Below are 20,728 nucleotides of genomic sequence, written 5' to 3'. Positions count from 1 at the left end.
TTTGTTCACCAGCTTCAAACGAGTTGAATATACAATATTTTGGGTTATTGAAAATATATGTAACCGCAGTTTAGATGGTATGATGTTTCTTGTATTGTCACAAACTGAAATTATGTTAACTATTACAGTTTTAGCAACCAGGAAAAGTTCTAGCTGTGTCAGTTTTTTGTTGTTGTTGCCTTTATCATGTAGTGTGTGTGGCTGGTGTCAAGTCAGATTAATATAATAGTTTGATTTAAGTGTTTAGCCTACATGCTGAGTAAGAAGAACGATTTCCCTGTAAATAATCTTGTTTGCATGACACCTCTGAAATCAGGCTACCAGATGTGATTTTGATGAATGCACAAAATCGCCAATCAAAATAAATGTTCTACCACAGCGATTTTGTGTTCAGACATTCACCCTGGAAATTCCTTTGGTCTCTACTGAGTTAGGTAAATCAGCTTTTAGTTTTGTACTGTTCCACAAATAAATCTTCAAAATGTTCTTAAATTGGATGTTTTGGTTTCTCTAGGGTAGGTATTTGCACAATTTTTGTTTTTTCTTCACATTTTCAAACAGTCCATTTATATTTTCCAACGGGGCTATACATTTGGGTGAGATTTTTTTTCTTGTCAGGGCGTGACACTGCTGCTCATTCCATTTGCTTGAAAATTGATAAATGGTTAAAAAAAAGTCCATAGAGACACATACCAGCTCTACTGGTAGTACTGCTACTACCAGCAGTACTACACCTGCACCTGTCAACGAAACAAGTTTTTCTGCTTCCACGGGCACATCCAATTCTAGCATCAGTAATTCTACATTTGTTGTTAGCCCAGCTAGCATGGACACTGACAGTTGTGAATCTGATGCAGCTGAAGAGCTACTGCCCCCTTACCCAGGAAAGCACCGAACAACAGACAGGGACGTTGGACCATCGAAGAGGCGCAAATATGATGAGAACTACATTGATCTGGGGTTCACTTATATTGGGAGTAGTGCCTTTCCTCAGCCATAGTGTGTTTTATGTGCAAAAGTACTATCTCACAACTCAATGAAACCTTCACTCTTGTGCAGACGTTTAGAAACAAAACATGACAATTTGAAAAATAAGCAACAGGAGTTTTTTGAGGGAGAATTAAGATGGCTTTCGAGTAGTAAGAAATGTACTGTATAAAAGCAACAGATACCATTAATAAGAAGGGGCTAAAAGCATCTTATATGGTAAGCTACCGAGTGGCTAGGACAGGCAAGCCCCATACTATTGTGGAATACTTCATTCTTCCTGCTGCCGTGGATATGGCTGGGACAATGCTGGGGGAAAAGGCCCCCAAAAAATATACAGACCAGACAATGCCTTCATCAAACAACACTGTTTCATGGCGCATCAGTGACATGGCAGGAGATGTTTTGAAACAATTACTTCTTCGCCTACAAGCCAGTGAATTCTATGAGTTACAGCTGGATGAGTCAACAGATGTGGCCGGCACAGCTCCTGGTATATGTCCATTACGTTTATGGGTGATCAAGTAAGGAAGCCATCCTCTTCTTCAAACCACTGGAAACTAGGACAACAGCAAAGGATATTTTTTAAGTACTGGACAAGTTTGTGACATCAAATGGACTTAGGTGTTGTTATCTGTGCTAATGGCGCAAAAGCCATGACAGGGAGACATAGTGGAGTGGTAACTCGTGTGCAAGCAGTTTCTCCCGATGCCACTTGGGCACACTGCAGCATCCACCGAGAGGCTCTTGCTGCCAAGAGAATGCCTGACAGCTTGAAAGGCGTTTTGGACACTACAGTGAGAATGGTTAACTTTGTTAAAGCAAGGACCCTGAACTCTGTGTATTTTCTGCGCTATGCAATGATATGGGCAGCGACCATGTAATGTTTTTACAACATACACAAGTGCGCTGTTTATCAAGGGGCAAAGTATTGACACATTTTTTTTTTAATTGAGAGAGGAGCTTAAAGTTTTCTTTACTGACCATCATTTTCACTTGTCTAACCACTTGCATGATGAGGAGTTTCTCACACGACTGGAATATCTGGGTGATGTTTTTTCTCGCCTGAATGATCTGAATCTAGGATTACAGGGACTCTTCGCAACTATATTCAATGTGCGGGACAAAATTTAGGCTATGATTAAGAAGTTGGAGCTCTTCTCTGTCTGCATTAACAAGGACAACACACAGGTCTTTCCATCATTGTATGATTTTTTTGTGTGCAAATTAACTAAAGCTTATAGACAATGTCAACTGTCATATAGTGAAGCACCTGAGTGAGTTGGGTGCGCATTTACGCAGGTACTTTCCCAAAACGGATGACACACAACTGGATTCATTATCCCTTTCATGCCCAGCCTCCAGTCCACTTACCGATATCTGAACAAGAGAGCCTCATCAAAATTGCAACAAGCGGTTCTGTACAAATGTAATTTAATCAGAAGCCACTGCCAGATTTCTGGATTGGGCTGCACTCAGTGTCCCGCCTTGGCAAATCGCGCTGTTAAGACACTGATGCCCTTTGCAACCACTTACCTATGTGAGAGTGGATTCCCGCCTGGCCCTCACTAGCATGAAAACTAAATACAGGCACAGACTGTGTGGAAAATGATTTAAGACTGAGACTCTCCAATACAACCCAACATTGCAGAGTTATGTGCATTCTTTCAAGCACAACATTTTCGATTAACAAATAAGGTTTTATATGTAAGATGGTTAAATAAAGAGCAAAATTATTGATTATTATTATATTATTATTTGTGCCCTGGTTCTATAAGAGCTCTTTGTCACTTCCCACGAGCAGCGTTGTTACAAAAACTCACACTCATTCTTATGTTTAATAAATGTATCGTATAGTGTGAGTGTGGCAGGCTTACAATGATGGCAAAAAAACAAACATTTGAGAGTGCGCTGACCCTGGTGCTATGCTGCTGGAGGTTGAATGTTTGAAGAGGTATGGGACTATACAAAGTTTGGGAACCACGGCTCTAAGGCAATTCAGAAAGCTGACTGAGGACCTTATTACTGATGTTTGTTTTTTATGGCCGTGCCTTTTTTTCGGTTTGTATTTTGTGTTAATATTTTGATGTCTGTAGTTTCTGTAATTCAGGGCTGCACATCTGTAAAAGAGACCTTGGTCCCAGTATTCAAACCTTTATTTAACTAGGCAAGTCAGTTAAGAACAAATTCTTATTTACAATGACAACCTACACCAGCGAAACTCGGACAAAGTTGAGCCAATTGTGCACACCACCCTAAGGGACGCCCAATCACAGCCGGTTATGAGACAGCCTGGATATGAACTAGGGTGTCTGTATTAACACCTCGAGCACTGAGATGCAGTGTATTAGACCGCTGCGCCACTCGGGAGCCCTGAGTATGACTCCCTGATAAAATAAAGGTTAAATAAAAAGATAGGGTCAAGAAGTGTAATAGTAGTGAGGTTTTAATGGGTGAAGGGTTAGTTCGTAGGGCAATTTTTCTTCCATTTTCCCTCCCCTTTTTATTTCAAGAAGTGTATTGAATTCACACTCCAGAACAGTAAACTGACACCGCCCACACAGTAGGTGGCGGCATGCACCTCTAACGAATGTTTGCGGACCGCCATAATGCCATAGAATATTGACGTGCTGAAGTAAATGATAAGCCGAAATTCAACATGGCCGATAACATGTGAAAGAAAACCACATCTGGACAAATGTAGCCAATATATCAGTAATATACTTAGCTTTGAGAGTCGTTTGAAAAAAAAAATTATATATCTAATGTGGTTGATTTGTGTTTTGCACTAGTTTAGCTACTCATGACACAATTGTTTGGTCATTAGCTAGTTGACATTTTTCGAATAGCTAGCTAGATACAACGCTAACGTTAGCTAGCCACCAACAACAAGCCTGCGTTTTTTTTTTTTGCCGTGAGGACCTGTGCTAGCTCGCTGGGAGACGGACAAGTGTGGCTCCGATTAATTTATGGATTTACACGTGTTTAATTAGACGGCTTCGTATGCTAGCTACTTTGCCTCTAAATTTGTTGTTTTGTTTGGGGTTCGGGTGGAGTCTCTGTCACCGATAGCATTTTTTTTGTCAAGTAGCTAGCCGGCTTTAGTTTACGTTGACACAGAACGACCAGAGAGCACACCACTAGTTGCAGAAAGGCCTAAAGGAACTGAGCCCTTCTACATAAAAAAAGCTAACATGGATCCGAAGCGTGGGTACAGCAGAAGACATCAAAACAGCAGCGATTCGAGCAGTAACAGCCCGGGGTCGCCAGCCAGTCCTGCACCGGGAGTCAGCAAAGCAGCTGCGGCCAATTCATTTGCTAATGATGGAAGCTTTATGGAGATGTTCAAGAAAAAAATGGAGGAAGAAAAAATGAAAAAAGAAATGGACCAAGGATGCGGTGATAAAAGTACTGCTGACGGACAGTCGACACAGGAAAAGAAGACTACAAGTGTGACCAGCTTTGTAAGGGGTTTGGCTGTTGTTAGCTATAGATTGTAGCCAATGGCAATGTCTCAACTAACAAATTAAACATTTTTTTTATCCACCACACACAGCTCACGTTAGTGTATAGTTACATCACCATAGAGGGATACATTCACACGTGAAGAGGTGCACTGCAATGTCGCCAACAAGTAACCTGAGATCCACATCAGGTCTAGACATTGGAAAGCATTCATTAGCTACTCAACTAAAGGAATGTTTTCGGTGATAACATAGGCTTTTTCTTTGTTCTCTCGTTTTGTGTAGTCTCCATCATTGGCAGTCCACCTGCAAGGGCTCGTATAACGGTTTCAGTCTTCTATCCCCTAACCCAGGTGGGGAAGCGCAGAGGTGGCTCTAAATTAGCCCTCAAGACTGGCATGGTTGCGAAGAAACAGAAAGTGGACCCTGAGGTTCAAGAAATATTTTTTTCCTGATAGTTTTGTCATGACATTGTCTTCATGAAATACCACTTGCCTTCTAAACCATTGTGTAATTATTTATTCTGTTTTCCAGATGGAGGGCAAGGGGGATGCCTGGACAAAATACATGGCAGAGGTGAAAAAGTATAAAGCACACCAGTGTGGCGATGATGACAAAACCAGGCCTCTGGTCAAATAGACTCTGGAGGACCTTTTAGAAAGAAACCAACAGTGATTGGGACAGCCATCAAACCTTCTGCATACTGCCAGACTCTTTACAGCTGTAGAAGCGATCACCTATTTTAATGTTTAATCTTGTTTTTCCTGTTTTGTTTTTGGGTTTAAATGAATGTTAGCTTGTGTGCTGTATGGGGCAATAGCATTTTGATGTGGAGTTAAAGGCTTTTGGGATTGTATTGGAGTACATTACTGGTCCTGCTTGATTATTTAAGGGTTATACTGTCAGGATTGTAGCTCCTGGAATAAGTTGAGTAATTTTTTGAGTTTGAGATGGCATTTGTCAGCTGAAGTTGAAATTATAAGCACCGCCCATTGACCTGGGTGTGTTGGCTTTGTCTGGACCCAGAACCCTAAAGAACCTCTGGTGGAGGCACAGAAAGTTGTGCAGCCTTGTTGATTAATTTGACCTTTTGGGCTGCTTTGGATAAGCAACCGTCAGGTAGTGTCTCCGGTTAGATTGTTACCCGTCAAATAAACATTTGATTAATCAGACTCCAGGTAGCATGGTAAAGTGTTTCTTTGCAATGCTGACCATTTGTGGGTTTTAAGAGCTGATATAGACTAACTTTTCACTATGTGGATGTTATTGGCTTGTTTTCCATTTTTATAAGTTATGGAGTGTAGCACTTCATGAAAGCGAGTGAAGGCACAAGACATGAGGGAACAGAATTACCCATGCTGATGACCATAGAAAGTCACCAATATACAATTTTGTTATAATCCTGCATAGATCATGGCTTGTTTTATTGAATTTGGTGGAGTTATGTACAGCAAAAAAATACAGCTCCGGTCCCTAAACAAATTCAACAACGTTCGCATTTCTTACAGGTCTAGATAATTACATTGAGAAAAAAAAGCACCAAATAGACACACTAACCCAGGTATCAGAGAGGGAGGGTTGCACACCGACGCTAAAGAATAGTGCATACACACCAACAAGTAGACCTCTCATTCATTCTCCCTCCCTGACCACAGTGATAAAGGTCTGTTCTGTAAACATTGACAAAAACAAAAACTTGTCATTAAGCCTTAATGTACAATATTTAAACAATTATCAAATTGCTGTTTAAAAAATAAGTAACAGCCGGAAGATTATCGAGAGGGTCCAATTCTCCATTTCAACCCCATCCTGTGTTTGGGTAGTTTCTGTTAGTCATTCAAAGTCGTCCTAGTTCCTGATTTGTCCTGATAGCTGTCATATCATAGTGGATGTCCTCAGTGTTCCAAACAGGCGTGGTCAAAGAGACTTCCTCTTCACATCCCCTCCTTGAGTTTGATTGACATCTGGACAGGAAGAGTAGAGTTCTTGAAATATTGATAGGAAACAAAAACATATTTAAACATAACACAAATGACAACCACCGACATGACGAAAGCAACAGGCATGCACAGAGACTACGGGGGGACAGACAGAGAAGATGTCCCCAAGAAGGGAAAAAAAGACTTGAAGTGACAGTGGGCTGAGAGGAAAGAGCGGGGTCACAGGGAAGGGCAGATTTTACCTGAGAAAGCGAGCTGTAAGTGAGGAGGCAGAGCAACCTGAGACCCTGACTGGAGACTCTTTAACAGATCTGAGGAGAGATGGGAGGGAGGAGGAGATGACACAGGAGAGTGTAGGTCAAGGGCATGGTGAGATAGGAAAGGCAGTGTAGATGAAACAAGAATGGGAAGCAAGACAGAAGAACCAGGTTGAAAGGAAAAGAGATGCGCCAGGTCAAATAGTAAATGGATGTAAGATCACAGGAGATTAATGGAAGAATAACATTTAAAAGAAGAGGCACAGAGGGATAAGGGGAGGAATGAACCAAAGAAACAATATGGGAGAATGTCAGACAATGGAGAAAAACATTGCAGGCTTCCAGACACAGCATGGGGATTTAACACAATGGTCCAACAACATAAAATACACAAAAACAAACTATACACATACCCAGACATCAACATACTAAAGCAACCCCATCTCGATCAGCTGTTCTACATTCAACTTTTGCTACGTTACAGCCTTATTCTAAAATGTATTAAATCACCCCCCTCCCCATCAATCTACACACAATAACTTATGATTAAGCAAAAAAAGGGTTTTTGGAAATGTTTGCAAAAAGAACTGAAACTTCACATTTAAATAAGTATTCAGACCCGTTACTCAGTATTTTGTTGAAGCACCTTTGCCAGCAATTACAGCTTCGAGTCTTCTTGGGTACGACGCTACAATCAGAGGTCCTGAGCGCTCTGGAGTAGGTTTTCATTAAGGCTCTCTGTACTTTGCACCGTTCATCTTTCCCTTGATCCTGACTAGTATCCCAGTCCCTGCCGCTGAAAAACATCCCCACAGCATGATGCTGCCAAGACCATGATTCCCCATATGGATGGTATTGGCCAGGTGATGAGTGGTGCCTGGTTTCTCCAGATGTGACACTTGACATTCAGGCCAAATAGTTCTTTAGGTGCCTTTTGGCAAAATCCAAGTGGGCTGTCGTGCCTTTTACTGAGGAGTGGCTTCTGTCTGGGCACTCTACCATAAAGGCCTGATTGGTAGAGTGCTACAGAGATGGTTATCCTTCTGGAAGGTTCTCCCATCTCCACAAAGCAACTCTGGAGCTCTGTCAGAGTGACCATCGGGTTCTTGGTCACCTCCTTGACTAAGGCCCTTCTCCCCTGATTGCTCAATTCTCCCCTGACTGCTCAACAGCTATCAGCTCTAGGAAGAGTCTTGGTGGTTCCAAACTTCTTACATTTAACAATGATGGAGGCCACTGTGTTATTGGGGACCTTCAATGCTGCAGACATTTTTGGTATCCTTCCCCAGATCTGTGCCTCAAAACAATCTACGGACGATTCCTTCGACCTCATGGCTTGATAGTGCATGTCAGAGCCAAAACCAACTGTGGGACCTTATATAGACAGGTTGGTGCCTTTCCAAATCATGTCCAATCAATTGAATTTACCACAAGTGGGCTCCAATCAAGTTGCAGAAACATCTCAAAGATGATCAATGCAAACAGGATGCACCTGAGATCAATTTCCAGTCTTATAGCAAAGGTTCTGAACACTTATGTAAATAAGTGAGTTTTAAAAATGTTTAATACATTTGCAAACATTTTTAAAAACCTGTTTTCATTATGGGGTATTGTGTGTAGATTAAGACTGTAATTTAACAAAATGTGGAAAAAGTGAAGGGGTCTGAATACTTTCCGAAAGCACTGTACATTTGAGTTTTTTCATGTTTCTGTGGACTGGCTGTGTCACTCACTCTGGGTCAGGGAGAATGCTGAGCTGTTGCTGTTGCTGGTTGAGGAGCCGCTGGCCCCGGTGCTGGAGCCAGCTGTGCCCCCTAATGGGGGCAGGTTTAAGAGTGAAGGAAACTGGAAGGGCAGGGACACAGGAACCAGCCCCCCCAACATCCCAAAGCCCAGTGGGAGAGACGGAGCAGAGCCAAGAAGACTGCTGCTGGCTGAGGACACCTGGAGAACAAAGGCATATAATTAAGCAATAAGGCCCGAAGGGGTGTGGTATATGGCCAATAATCCATAGCTAAGGGCTGTTCTTATGCACGACGCACTGCGGAGTGCCTGGATAAAGTCCTTAGCCGTGGTATATTGGCAATATACCATAACCCCCTAAGGTGCCTTTATTGCTATTATAAACTGGTTACCAACGTAATTAGAGCAGTAAAAATAAATGTTTTGTCATTCTAGTGGTATACGGTCTGATACACCACGGCTTTCAGCATTCAGGGCTCGAACCACCCAATTTTGAATTAGAAATATAGACCCAGACCAACAGACAACATATACAAACAGAGATAAAATACATCAATATACAGACAACAGTAGACAAACTCATTTTGAACATTTGCTGCATCATGACCATGACCCACCCAGCTACCATCTCTTATTTCTCACTTACCTGTGGCAACTGAGAAGAGACAGACTGTGTGGATACAGATTTAATAGGCTTAGCCCCCTGAATGGTTCCACCTGCCGGCCTTTGTCGCTGATTGGCCGATGTTGTGGTAGGGGAGGGACTGGATCCCGAATGCTTGCTGATGGATGAGGTGTTGGTAAGGCTGGTGTTGGTGCTGCTGCTGATGATCTGAGAGGGGGTCTTCTGCCCTCCTGGAGGGGTGTAGCTGCCCTGGACAAGTTTGGCTGGCCCTCCCGGAGCACCTGAGAATGTTGGGCGGAACCCTGCTGGGCTTTTGGAGGAGTACTGGTGCATACTGGAAGCAGCCTGAGGCCTGGGATTGGTGGAGGGTGAGAAGGTGGTGGGCGTTAAGGGGTTGGGGAGGCGAGGGGTGAGTTTGATGATGGGCGAGGTGCTGCTGTGGGAGGACTTGGTGAGAGTGGCCTGCATGGGGGTGATGAAGTTGGACTGCTGCTGAGCTTGGGCTCCTAAGAGAGAGTGGGAGAAGGAGGGAGAAGGGGAGGAGAGGGGGGTGTCACCACTGTTGGCTTTAGTATTATTGCTGCCAAAGCCCTTCTGATTGGGGGGCGGCCGCGGCTTAAGCTGGGAGTGAAAGCCGGGAGCATTGGCTTTACTCAGTCCAGTCCCAGCAAGCCTCTGAGTGCTCTGCAATGATTGTCTGTGAGCCTGAGCCAGAGCACCTCCACCCTTCATCGACCCCAACCCCTCGCTCCTCGCTGAGGACAGAGAAGGGGAGACGGTGGGAGGCCGAGAGAGAGAGGAGGGGGAGGAGGAGGTAGAGACGAAGAGAGGTGTGTTGGAGCTGGGTGTGTTGTTGGTGCTCTTCTTGTGCTTCTGGAGGAGAGGTGAGGCATGGAGGGAGGACGGGGCAGTCTTGGGCCTATCAGGGGAGGGGGGACTGTCCCCTTGGACCAGGCCCTTGGCTGCATTGCTGAGGAGGGCCAGGGCCTGGGAGATGGAGTCCAGGGCGGGGGCGGTCAGCTCTTCATCCAGGGAGTCAAGCAGACAGATGGTCTCAGCGGGGGACTGGGAGGGCCGGCAGGCCACTGGGGCTGCAGGGGAGGGGGTCGCACCAACTGAGGGGGTGGATCTCTGGACCCAACTACCCTCCTGGGTCACCAAACAACATAAGGGATAGAAAGGGCAAACAATTAGTGTGATCTAAAACTATTCAAACAACAAATGGTATTGAAATGACAAGCATGCAAGCAATGCATCAGACTGCAAAACACTAACTTTGGGTTTAGACTTGGGAGTAGGAACCATCTTTTTCTTGGCTCTGGATAACAGTGAAATCAAAAGGAAAAGAGTGCATAATGAAGAACACCAGTGTTAACCTTCACTTTAATATAGTGATTTTTAAAATAAGCAGAGTATATCAAAGTAAGGACTCACGGATTGCCAGTGAGGTGACAATGAACCATGAGGCTCTCTTTGAATAGCATCCTGAGGAGAGGAGAGTGGAGAGATTTTTTTAAACCTTTATTTAACTAGGCAAGTCAGTCAAATTCTTATTTACAATGACGGCCTACCAGGGAACAGTGGGTTAACTGTCTTGTTCGGGGATTTTTACCTTGTCAGCTCATGGATTTGATCCAGCAACCTTTTGGTTACTGGCCCAAAGCTATAACCACTAGGCTACCTGCCGCCCCATGTGGCGTGGTGAAATGCAAACTAGGTTAAATGGCCAAATTGTATTATTTTATGCAAACACACATACTGACCTGCCCTGCATCCAGCCCTTGGGCCACAGTGGTTTCACCTCAGTCTCCATGAAGGCCTTGAGATAGTCCTCTGGAGACTGGGAGCTCTGGCCCTCCAGATCATAGCAGCCCAGCTTCACCCTCACCAAGTTACACAGCAACATCCTACAGACCAACACACGTTCCACCAACTATGCATTACAATTTCAGCTCCACTGTTGGCGAATTATCTTTTTGGACAACTCTTCTTACTGACTCGAGAGTCATGATTCGCTTTTCTGAGTGACACGTTCATTTTAGTCATTCATTTGACTTGCTGCATTTAATTCTACAGCAGGATTAATACGCACTCCTTCAGTGACTCCGGAGATGTGCTCCGACCAACAACTGTTCGTCATGAGTGCAGGTAAAATAGATTATGCTGCAGGCAGCATAGAAAAGAAAAAATACATGTTTAGAACTAATACATTATTGCATGGTGCAAGAATGAATGCTATGATGGACACAGCTTTGTAGAACCAAAAGATACGTGGCTTCTGTTCAACAAACTCAAATCGTCGTGAACTGCGAACGATATTGTGCTTATCACCCTCAAGCCACTCAAGCAATGCATTCCGCCAAGAGTCGTTCATAACGCGTTTGCATTTACAAAATAGCCTCCAATACTCTACTCAGCAAATTGGATGCAGTCTATCACAGTGCCATCTGTTTTGTCACCAAAGCCCCATATACTACCCACCACTGCGACCTGTATGCTCTCCTTGGCTGGCCCTCGCTACATATTTGTCGCCAAACCCACTGGCTCCAGGTCATCTATAAGTCTTTGCTAGGTAAAGCCCCGCCTTATCTCAGCTCACTGGTCACCATAGCAGCACTCATCTGTAGCACGCGCTCCAGCAGGTATATTTCACTGGTCACCACCAAGGCCAATTCCTACTTTGGCCGTCTTTCCTTACAGTTCTCTGCTGCCAATGACTGGAACGAACTGCAAATATCACTGAAGCTGGAGACTCATATCTCCCTCACTAGCTTTAAGCACCAGCTGCCAGAGCAGCTCACAGATCACTGCACATAGCCCATCTGTAATTAGCCCATCCCCCATAATGTTATTTATTAGATCTATTTTGCTCCTTTGCACCCCAGTATCTCTACTTGCACATTCATCTTATGCACATCTATCAGTGTTTAATTGCTAAATTGTAATTACAGTGCCTTGCGAAAGTATTCGGCCCCCTTGAACTTTGCGACCTTTTGCCACATTTCAGGCTTCAAACATAAAGATATAAAACTGTATTTTTTTGTGAAGAATCAACAACAAGTGGGACACAATCATGAGGTGGAACGACATTTATTGGATATTTCAAACTTTTTTAACAAATCGAAAACTGAAAAATTGGGCGTGCAAAATTATTCAGCCCCCTTAAGTTAATACTTTGTAGCGCCACCTTTTGCTGCGATTACAGCTGTAAGTCGCTTGGGGTATGTCTCTATCAGTTTTGCACATCGAGAGACTGACATTTTTTCCCATTCCTCCTTGCAAAACAGCTCGAGCTCAGTGAGGTTGGATGGAGAGCATTTGTGAACAGCAGTTTTCAGTTCTTTCCACAGATTCTCGATTGGATTCAGGTCTGGTCTTTGACTTGGCCATTCTAACACCTGGATATGTTTATTTTTGAACCATTCCATTGTAGATTTTGCTTTATGTTTTGGATCATTGTCTTGTTGGAAGACAAATCTCCGTCCCAGTCTCAGGTCTTTTGCAGACTCCATCAGGTTTTCTTCCAAAATGGTCCTGTATTTGGCTCCATCCATCTTCCCATCAATTTTAACCATCTTCCCTGTCCCTGCTGAAGAAAAGCAGGCCCAAACCATGATGCTGCCACCACCATGTTTGACAGTGGGGATGGTGTGTTCAGCTGTGTTGCTTTTACGCCAAACATAACGTTTTGCATTGTTGCCAAAAAGTTCAATTTTGGTTTCATCTGACCAGAGCACCTTCTTCCACATGTTTGGTGTGTCTCCCAGGTGGCTTGTGGCAAACTTTAAACAACAGTTTTTATGGATATCTTTAAGAAATGGCTTTCTTCTTGCCACTCTTCCATAAAGGCCAGATTTGTGCAATATACAACTGATTGTTGTCCTATGGACAGAGTCTCCCACCTCAGCTGTAGATCTCTGCAGTTCCTCCAGAGTGATCATGGGCCTCTTGGCTGCATCTCTGATCAGTCTTCTCCTTGCATGAGCTGAAAGTTTAGAGGGACGGCCAGGTCTTGGTAGATTTGCAGTGGTCTGATACTCCTTCCATTTCAATATTATCGCTTGCACAGTGCTCCTTGGGATGTTTAAAGCTTGGGAAATCTTTTTGTATCCAAATCCGGCTTTAAACTTCTTCACAACAGTATTTCGGACCTGCCTGGTGTGTTCCTTGTTCTTCATGATGCTCTCTGCGCTTTTAACGGACCTCTGAGACTATCACAGTGCAGGTGCATTTATACGGAGACTTGATTACACACAGGTGGATTGTATTTATCATCATTAGTCATTTAGGTCAACATTGGATCATTCAGAGATCCTCACTGAACTTCTGGAGAGAGTTTGCTGCACTGAAAGTAAAGGGGCTGAATAATTTTGCACGCCCAATTTTTCAGTTTTTGATTTGTTAAAAAAGTTTGAAATATCCAATAAATGTCGTTCCACTTCATGATTGTGTCCCACTTGTTGTTGATTCTTCAAAAAAAAATACAGTTTTATATCTTTATGTTTGAAGCCTGAAATGTGGCAAAAGGTCGCAAAGTTCAAGGGGGCCGAATACTTTCGCAAGGCACTGTATTTCGCCACTATGGCCTAGTGGCCACTATGCCTTCCTCCTGGCTACTCCAACCTCGGCCAACAGCTCCGCCCCCCCCGCAGCTACTCGCCCAAGCCTCCCCAGCTTCTCCTTTACCCAAATCCAGATAGCAGATGTTCTGAAAGAGCTGCAAAACCTGGACCCGTACAAATCAGCTGGTCTTGACAATCTGGACCCTCTATTTCTGAAACTATCCGCCACCATTGTCGCAACCCCTATTACCAGCCTGTTCAACCTCTCTTTCATATCGTCTGAGATCCAAAAGCATTGGAAAGCTGCCGCAGTCATCCCCCTCTTCAAAGGGGGAGACACCCTGGGCCATAACTGTTACAGACCTATATCCATCCTGCCCTGCCTATCTAAGGTCTTCGAAAGCCTAGTCTACAAACAGATCACTGACCATCTCGAATCCCACCGTACCTTCTCCGCTGTGCAATCTGGTTTCCGAGCCGGTCACGGGTGCACCTCAGCTACGCTCAAGGTACTAAACGATATCATAACCGCCATCGATAAGACAGTACTGTGCAGCCGTCTTCATTGACCTGGCCAAGGCTTTCGACTCTGTCAATCACCATATTCTTACCGGCAGACTCAGTAGCCTCAGTTTTTCTAATGACTGCCTTGCCTGGTTCACCAACTACTTTGCAAACAGAGTTCAGTGTGTCAAATCGGAGGGCATGTTGTCCGGTCCTCTGGCAGTCTCTATGGGGGTGCCACAGGGTTCAATTCTCGGACCGACTCTTTTCTCTGTATATATCAATGATGTTGCTCTTGCTGCGGGCGATTCCCTGATCCACCTCTACGCAGACGACACCATTCTGTATACTTCTGGCCTTTCCTTGGACACTGTGCTATCTAACCTCCAAATGAGCTTCAATGCCATACAACACTCTTTCCATGGCCTCCAACTGCTCTTAAACGCTAGTAAAACCAAATGCATGCTTTTCAACCGTTCGCTGCCTGCACCCGCACGCCCGACTAGCATCACCACCCTGGATGGTTCCGACCTAGAATATGTGGACATCTATAAGTACCTAGGTGTCTGGCTAGACTGTAAACTCTCCTTCCAGACTCATATCAAACATCTCCAATCTAAAATCAAATCTAGAGTCGGCTTTCTATTCCGCAACAAAGCCCCCTTCACTCACGCCGCCAAACTTACCCTAGTAAAACTGACTATCCTACCGATCCTCGACGATGTCATCTACAAAATAGCTTCCAATACTCTACTCAGCAAACTGGATGCAGTTTATCACAGTGCCATCCGTTTTGTTACTAAAGCACCTTATACCACCCACCACTGCGACCTGTATGCTCTAGTCGGCTGGTCCTCGCTACATATTCGTCGCCAGACCCACTGGCTCCAGGTCATCTACAAGTCCATGCTAGGTAAAGCTCCGCCTTATCTCAGTTCACTGGTCATGATGACAACACCCACCCGTAGCACGCGCTCCAGCAGGTGTATCTCACTGATCATCCCTAAAGCCAACACCTCATTTGGCCACCTTTCCTTCCAGTTCTCTGCTGCCTGTGACTGGAACGAATTGCAAAAATCGCTGAAGTTGGAGACTTTTATCTCCCTCACCAACTTTAAACATCTGCTATCTGAGCAGCTAACCGATCGCTGCAGCTGTACATAGTCCATCGGTAAATAGCCCACCCAATTTACCTACCTCATCCCCATACTGTTTTTATTTATTTACTTTTCTGCTCTTTTGCACACCAGTATCTCTACCTGCCCATGACCATCTGATCATTTATAACTCCAGTGTTAATCTGAACATTTTTAATTATTCTCCTACCTCCTCATGCCTTTTGCACACAATGTATATAGACTCCTTTTTTTCTACTGTGTTATTCCATGTGTAACTCTGTGTTGTTGTCTGTTCACACTGCTATGCTTTATCTTGGCCAGGTCGCAGTTGTAAATGAGAACTTGTTCTCAACTAGCCTACCTGGTTAAATAATGGTGAAATAATAGTTTTTTTTTAAATCCTACCTCATTTGCACACACTGAATATAGACTTTTTCTATTTTATTATTGACGGCATGTTTGTTTATTCCATGTGTAACTCTGTGTTGTTGTTTGCGTCGCGCTGCTTTGCTCTATCTTGGCCAGGTCGCAGTTGTAAATGAGAACTTGTTCTCAACTGGCCTACCTGGTTAAATAAAGATGAATTTTAAAAAATAATCTAGTCCGGTTGCAACTAGACTTTGTTTCAAATGTACCAAGAAAAAAATTGTATTTGTATACCTACCAAATCAACAAATATACATCGTTTAAAGCACCATTTTACAAGTCTGTCACAAACGACATCTCCAATAAGCCCCTTATGGTGAACGACCTATGAACGAGAGGCTTGTAGAATTATGACTATTTCTAGTTTTTAGTTATCGTTCGCTGGGGTCCTGCATGCTCTGGGCATTACTGACTCAAATGAACAAAATTAGTCGAAAGATACATTCATTTGACTGAATGAGTCGAAAAGATCGGAGTCAGTAAAAGGAGTCAAACGTCCCATCACTACACTAAACCAAAACCCCTATATAACATAATTGTATGACGTTAAATTCACAAATGAGAGCTCACCTGAGCTTCTCATCCCAGACAAACTTCTTGCGAGGTCCCATCACTCTCTTCCCAGGCTTCTCCTCATCCTCCTCTTCTGACCCGTTCTTTTCCCCCTCTTCTGACTGCTGCCTGTAAATACACAACCCAGCGATAATATTGACGAGGAGTGGAAAAATAGACAGCAAGGGACAAAGGGGGAGGTATGAGAGGAAATAAGAGGTGAACAGAATGCAGGAGAAGAAAGGAGAAGGCCTTACTTGGCCACTTTGGCGATGCAGTCCATATTGTATCTGGCAATCTGCTCTGGCATCACGCTGCACACAGCTAGCTTCAGCTTCAGTAGCGGAGCACGCAGACGGTCATCCTGGATGACAAAAGATGGAAAAGGTTACAATCACTAACACCAGATGACACTGACGCCACACACTCCGTTAACAAACAATCTACAATTAGATAGAAGAGAACAACAGGCATATTATGTGCACACACAAACATAAACATAAAATGTCAAACATTTTAGTGCATACACACACACCTGGATATTGAGGCTGAGTTTCTTTAGGCGTTTGAGCAGAGCCTCCTTGTTGCAGGGCACAAAGGCCTCGAGATGGGAGTAGACTGAAGAGCGCACTGCTGCCGGCTGCTCCTGGACCTGCAACTCAATACTGACCAACACACAGAAGAAGAGGGTTAGACATTGAGATAAACACTGACTAACACATGCAGAGAGATGGTCAGGGAAGGAAAGAGGGTTTGTCCTGTTGTAAAGAGCTCAGAGCAGAGACTCACTCCAGTAGGATGTTGTTCATGTCCAGCGTGAAGAACTTTTTCCTGCCCTCTTGATCAAACTGATGAGAAGCCTGTTTGTTGGAGAATAATTCAACTTCAGAGATTCTCTAAAACAAAATATAGTATGCTCAAAAGGACACAAATGTAATGCAAATCAATCAATTGCCTGCCATTTCACTCCTCTAAGCCTCACCTTGTCCTCTAAGCCTTTATTTTTGACTTCCTTCATTACAGTACCTCTCGCTTGCTCTTGGCCTCCTCTCCTCCCTGCCTCCACTCCTCTACCTTTCTCTCCTCTTGCCCCTTCCCTTCACCCTCACCGTTCTGTCAGAGAGAGTTGGCACTTGTTTTCCCCTCATCATCTCCCTCAAAGAACCTCACTGCTCTCTTGTTGCCACAGCAACCTCTACTTCTCACTCCTACTTGTGCCCCTGAGAGAATGCATGTGTTACTCCGGTTTCTTTATGGAAGGAAATATCAGAATGGTGACACTTTGTTTTTAAAGGGGGAAAAAAATCAATGCATTCCATGTAATGTGCTTGAACGTTTTCAACGAGCAGCGAGGGCCTTTAGACCCTACAAATCAAATAAAGAAACTGACTGAAGACCTAAAATATCTCTAAATATGAAATATAACTGGATTTGATTGAAGATGTCAGTCACTTACCACACGGAGGTCCTCAATACGCTTACTGAGAGGGGCAGGCAGTCCATTAGGCAGAGGAGGAGGGGGCAGGAGACCTCCTTGTGCCCCCTGGACCCTACCCTGGACCCTACCCGGAGCACCGTTCTCCCCCTGCGCAGGACTGGAGGGCTGAGGAGAGTCCAGCAGCCCAAAGTCTAGGTCGCCCATCATGTCCTGCAGCATGTCGTTGTTATTGGCTGAGCCCAGCAGTGACATCATGGCAGGGTCATTAGCCAGATCGGCCATGCTGATGTTGCTGGGTTTAGGGTGTGCGTTGAGCAGGGCACTGTTGGCATTGTGCTGGCCATGGGGCAGGCCGGGGTTCTTCTTGCGGTTCTCCTCCTTCTCCCGCGTGAAGCGGCGGAGCATGGCGGCCAGATTCAGAGAGTCCTTCATCAACTTCTTCCTTTTCTTCTTCTCTGGCCGGTGGACATTCAGGCCAGACACTCTGGAAGATAACATAGGACCGTTGAGTTGCTACACGGAGCTTGTTACAAGCCATAGACACATAGCATAACTATGAAGCACGGCTCAAGTCAAAGTCAGGCAATAAGTTCATACATCATATGAGCTTATACATTAGTTAACTTCAAAAGTGGCACAACAGATGTAGAACATTGCTCACCCTTGCTTTGGCATCCTGATCTTCCTGGGCTTTTTCTCATCCATGTTACTGCCATCTTGCTTTTTCATTCGCTTCTTTATCACACGCTCCTCACCATCTTTCAACTTCTACAGACAGGAGGAACAAAAACTGAGCTTGTCCAATGATATAGAAATAGAGTTTAATAATGAATAACATTTGTTCATTTATTGAAAAGGTGTGTGTGTGTAACCCACCTTGAAGTCCTCTCCCTCTGACTCGGAGGCTGCTCTGAACTGCAGGGTGCCAGTGTTGATGTAGAACCCTCCCAGCTTAGTGTTGAGGGAGGCTGGCACCAGCTCATCATACTGAGGGGAAGAAAGTAGCTAAGGGATCATCAACAAGGGGCTATGTATTCTCTGGAAAATAATAAACAACATGGAAGGTGTGTTCGACTACACGCTAGTGGAGTGGAACTAACCTTCCATGGAGTTGCATTATTTTCTGAGTTCATTTTCCCTTTTATACCATGGCTATAATTTAACAAATTTACAGTTAGAAATTCATTCAACATCCACTGAAGTAGCTAGCAAGTTTTCTTGATATAGTAGCTACAGTAGTTGCCTTGGTAACCAAACAAACAGCTTGCTATTATAAAAATCTAATTCAACAATGCCAATACTGTTCTCAACTCAACTTTTGCTTTCAAATGCAGCTCAAACATAGAACATGTAAAAATGAACTGTAGCTATTGAATTCTACCGTGCATTATAGGGAAATAATGCACGCTCTAGAATGCCCTTCAAGCCAACCAGGAAATACTATTCAACAATGCCATGGCATAACCGGTTACAAACAGCAGAGAAACTAATAAGCAAGTATGGGAGAGAGAAATGCAATGTGCTAATGAAAAATTATCTATGATAGAGGGGCTAGGGGTAAAGTGCAAATATGTTAAAGCATATGTTGATGCTTGTTTACATGAGTCTTAAGTCTGTTCACAAAGGAAGGATTCTGCAGTATATGAGCAGACAGAGGGTACTTACAGCCTCAGAGTTATCAATGAATGGGTCAGTCTCATCATAGCCAAAACCAATGTCGATGAGATCCTGCACCCTGTCCTTCCGCTTCTTTTTCCCTGTATTGGCCTGTGACTAGAGGAAACAAACAACTACAGTTGACTAGGTGAAAATATACAACGCAAATGAAACTAATTCAATCTATTTGATCTGTGTGTAGACCTATTTGTTTCCCCCACAAAGTAAAGGGACCTACATATTTGCTCTCAAATTTCTTGGCGAGCGCCTCTACTTCTTTTCTCTCCTTCTCGTTGTCTGCAAAGGGGTCTTTGGGGTCCAGGGCTGGCGTCAGGTCTTTAGGAGGTCCTGGAGCAGGAGGCTTCTTCACCTTCAAGAGACAATCAGGCATGTCAGGAAATAAGAGTAGGTAAAATGGGTTCAACAGTGGATTCTTAGCAGCTTAAAATGTAATCTTAAAAGTTGTACCTCTAAAAGATGGGAACTAGATGTGTCATTACCATATTATATGATTTATATAACGGTAATATAAACATTCATATACAAATTAGATGAATATTATAGCCTACATGAAGTTGGCATGCTTACATCATATCTAAGAATACTGTAGCTACAGTTGGCCAACATCGCTCTTGTTGACAACAGCACCATAGCCTCGAGAGCTTACACTTCAAGCTGCCTACGCGTTCACCGGCCCAGCCTGCTGTTATCACTTGTAGCCTTGACTGATTTCACGTCTTTACCTGAGTAGATTGAACAAGTTCACTGTAGTTGAATTCAGCAGATCCCCGTTCGCTGGGTTCGGGCAAGGAGAGGTTTAAGCGCACTGTTACACGTTTTGTTTCCGCTGAATCCCCGTCACCGGCTTTCACGATACCGAATGGACTAGCACCAGTACCACCTCCTGGCCTGGTTGCTGCACTTCCACCCCCTCCATCTTCCCCCAAACTGATTTCGGCCTCATCTTCCCGGCGGCGTTTCTTTGAATCCAAAGGCGGTGCATTGTTGTTAAAGGAAGAGATTGTGACAAACGGTACTTTTCTCGGCTCGGCCATTTGATGCTGACCGTCACAGAGCCCCTCGGTAGGAACACCCAAGGGAGGACAAGACTTCACTGAACTAACGTTACTGTAGCTTGCTATCTAAAATTGGGAATGTTCGACAACTAACGTTAGCTAGCTAGATTGTAAACTATGTCAGGTAATAAAATGCCTTAAACCACACAGTGGTATCTTCTGCACCTCCCAGGTTAGCTCCGGGGCCTTTAAATCACGAGGAAGAGTAGTTTTAGTTGTTTCCATTAAATTGTTCGGTAGCTACCGCAAGGAGGCATCTGAAGTAGCCATCTTGACCATTATTATCATTATTCAGTGAGAGTAGTAACTGGGCGTGCGTACGAAAAGAAAGCGGAAACAGAACAGTCAGGGAGCAGTCTTTGACCAATCATAGGGCGAGA

At 44.1% G+C, this 20,728-nt stretch overlaps 2 protein-coding genes across 7 annotated transcripts; one reads left to right on the top strand and one right to left on the bottom strand.

Annotated features, from left to right (window-relative positions):
• Positions 1–3,616: 3,616 nt before the first annotated feature.
• On the top strand, positions 3,617–5,623 carry LOC110538477 (telomerase RNA component interacting RNase). The gene is made up of 3 exons (XM_021625327.2): positions 3,617–4,451; positions 4,805–4,882; positions 4,986–5,623. The coding sequence occupies exons 1-3, from the start codon at positions 4,182–4,184 to the stop codon at positions 5,088–5,090; spliced, it is 453 nt and encodes a 150-aa protein (XP_021481002.1). The 5' UTR covers positions 3,617–4,181; the 3' UTR covers positions 5,091–5,623.
• A 235-nt stretch (positions 5,624–5,858) lies between these two features.
• Positions 5,859–20,654, bottom strand: LOC110538476 (ubinuclein-2). Of its 6 annotated transcripts, none has more exons than XM_021625322.2 (17): positions 20,016–20,654; positions 19,511–19,642; positions 19,282–19,389; positions 18,493–18,603; positions 18,278–18,384; positions 17,635–18,100; positions 16,968–17,038; positions 16,714–16,843; positions 16,436–16,542; positions 16,197–16,307; positions 10,780–10,923; positions 10,451–10,501; positions 10,292–10,334; positions 9,038–10,165; positions 8,382–8,592; positions 6,634–6,702; positions 5,859–6,436 (listed from the first exon to the last, which is right to left on the bottom strand). In XM_021625322.2, exons 1-17 carry the CDS (start codon positions 20,325–20,327, stop codon positions 6,369–6,371), a joined length of 3,369 nt encoding a protein of 1,122 aa, XP_021480997.2. In that variant the 5' UTR covers positions 20,328–20,654; the 3' UTR covers positions 5,859–6,368. The 6 variants fall into 6 exon arrangements, with proteins under 6 accessions (XP_021480997.2, XP_021480998.2, XP_021481001.2 ...); XM_021625323.2 differs by having other exon boundaries at positions 5,859–6,415; XM_021625326.2 differs by having other exon boundaries at positions 19,861–20,165.
• Between the last annotated feature and the right edge of the window lie 74 nt (positions 20,655–20,728).

This window comes from Oncorhynchus mykiss, chromosome 12 (genome assembly GCF_013265735.2).
Source record: "Oncorhynchus mykiss isolate Arlee chromosome 12, USDA_OmykA_1.1, whole genome shotgun sequence".
Classification (NCBI taxonomy): Eukaryota; Metazoa; Chordata; class Actinopteri; order Salmoniformes; family Salmonidae; genus Oncorhynchus; species Oncorhynchus mykiss.
Note: the sequence above shows the minus strand (reverse complement) of the source record. Positions and strands in the feature narration are given on the sequence as shown.

Excerpts from the sequence above, each read along its gene's own strand:
- LOC110538476 (XM_021625322.2), bottom strand. The coding sequence starts at position 20,327 with ATGGCCGAGCCGAGAAAAGTACCGTTTGTCACAATCTCTTCCTTTAAC. Across the intron at positions 10,924-16,196 it reads GTCTGGGATGAGAAGCTCAG|GATGTTGCTGTGTAACTTGG; the intron begins GTGAGCTCTCAT and ends GTTGGTCTGTAG. Across the intron at positions 8,593-9,037 it reads TCTCTTCTCAGTTGCCACAG|GTGTCCTCAGCCAGCAGCAG; the intron begins GTAAGTGAGAAA and ends TTTGTTCTCCAG.
- LOC110538477 (XM_021625327.2), top strand. The coding sequence starts at position 4,182 with ATGGATCCGAAGCGTGGGTACAGCAGAAGACATCAAAACAGCAGCGAT. Across the intron at positions 4,452-4,804 it reads CTACAAGTGTGACCAGCTTT|GTGGGGAAGCGCAGAGGTGG; the intron begins GTAAGGGGTTTG and ends CCCCTAACCCAG. Across the intron at positions 4,883-4,985 it reads AACAGAAAGTGGACCCTGAG|ATGGAGGGCAAGGGGGATGC; the intron begins GTTCAAGAAATA and ends TCTGTTTTCCAG.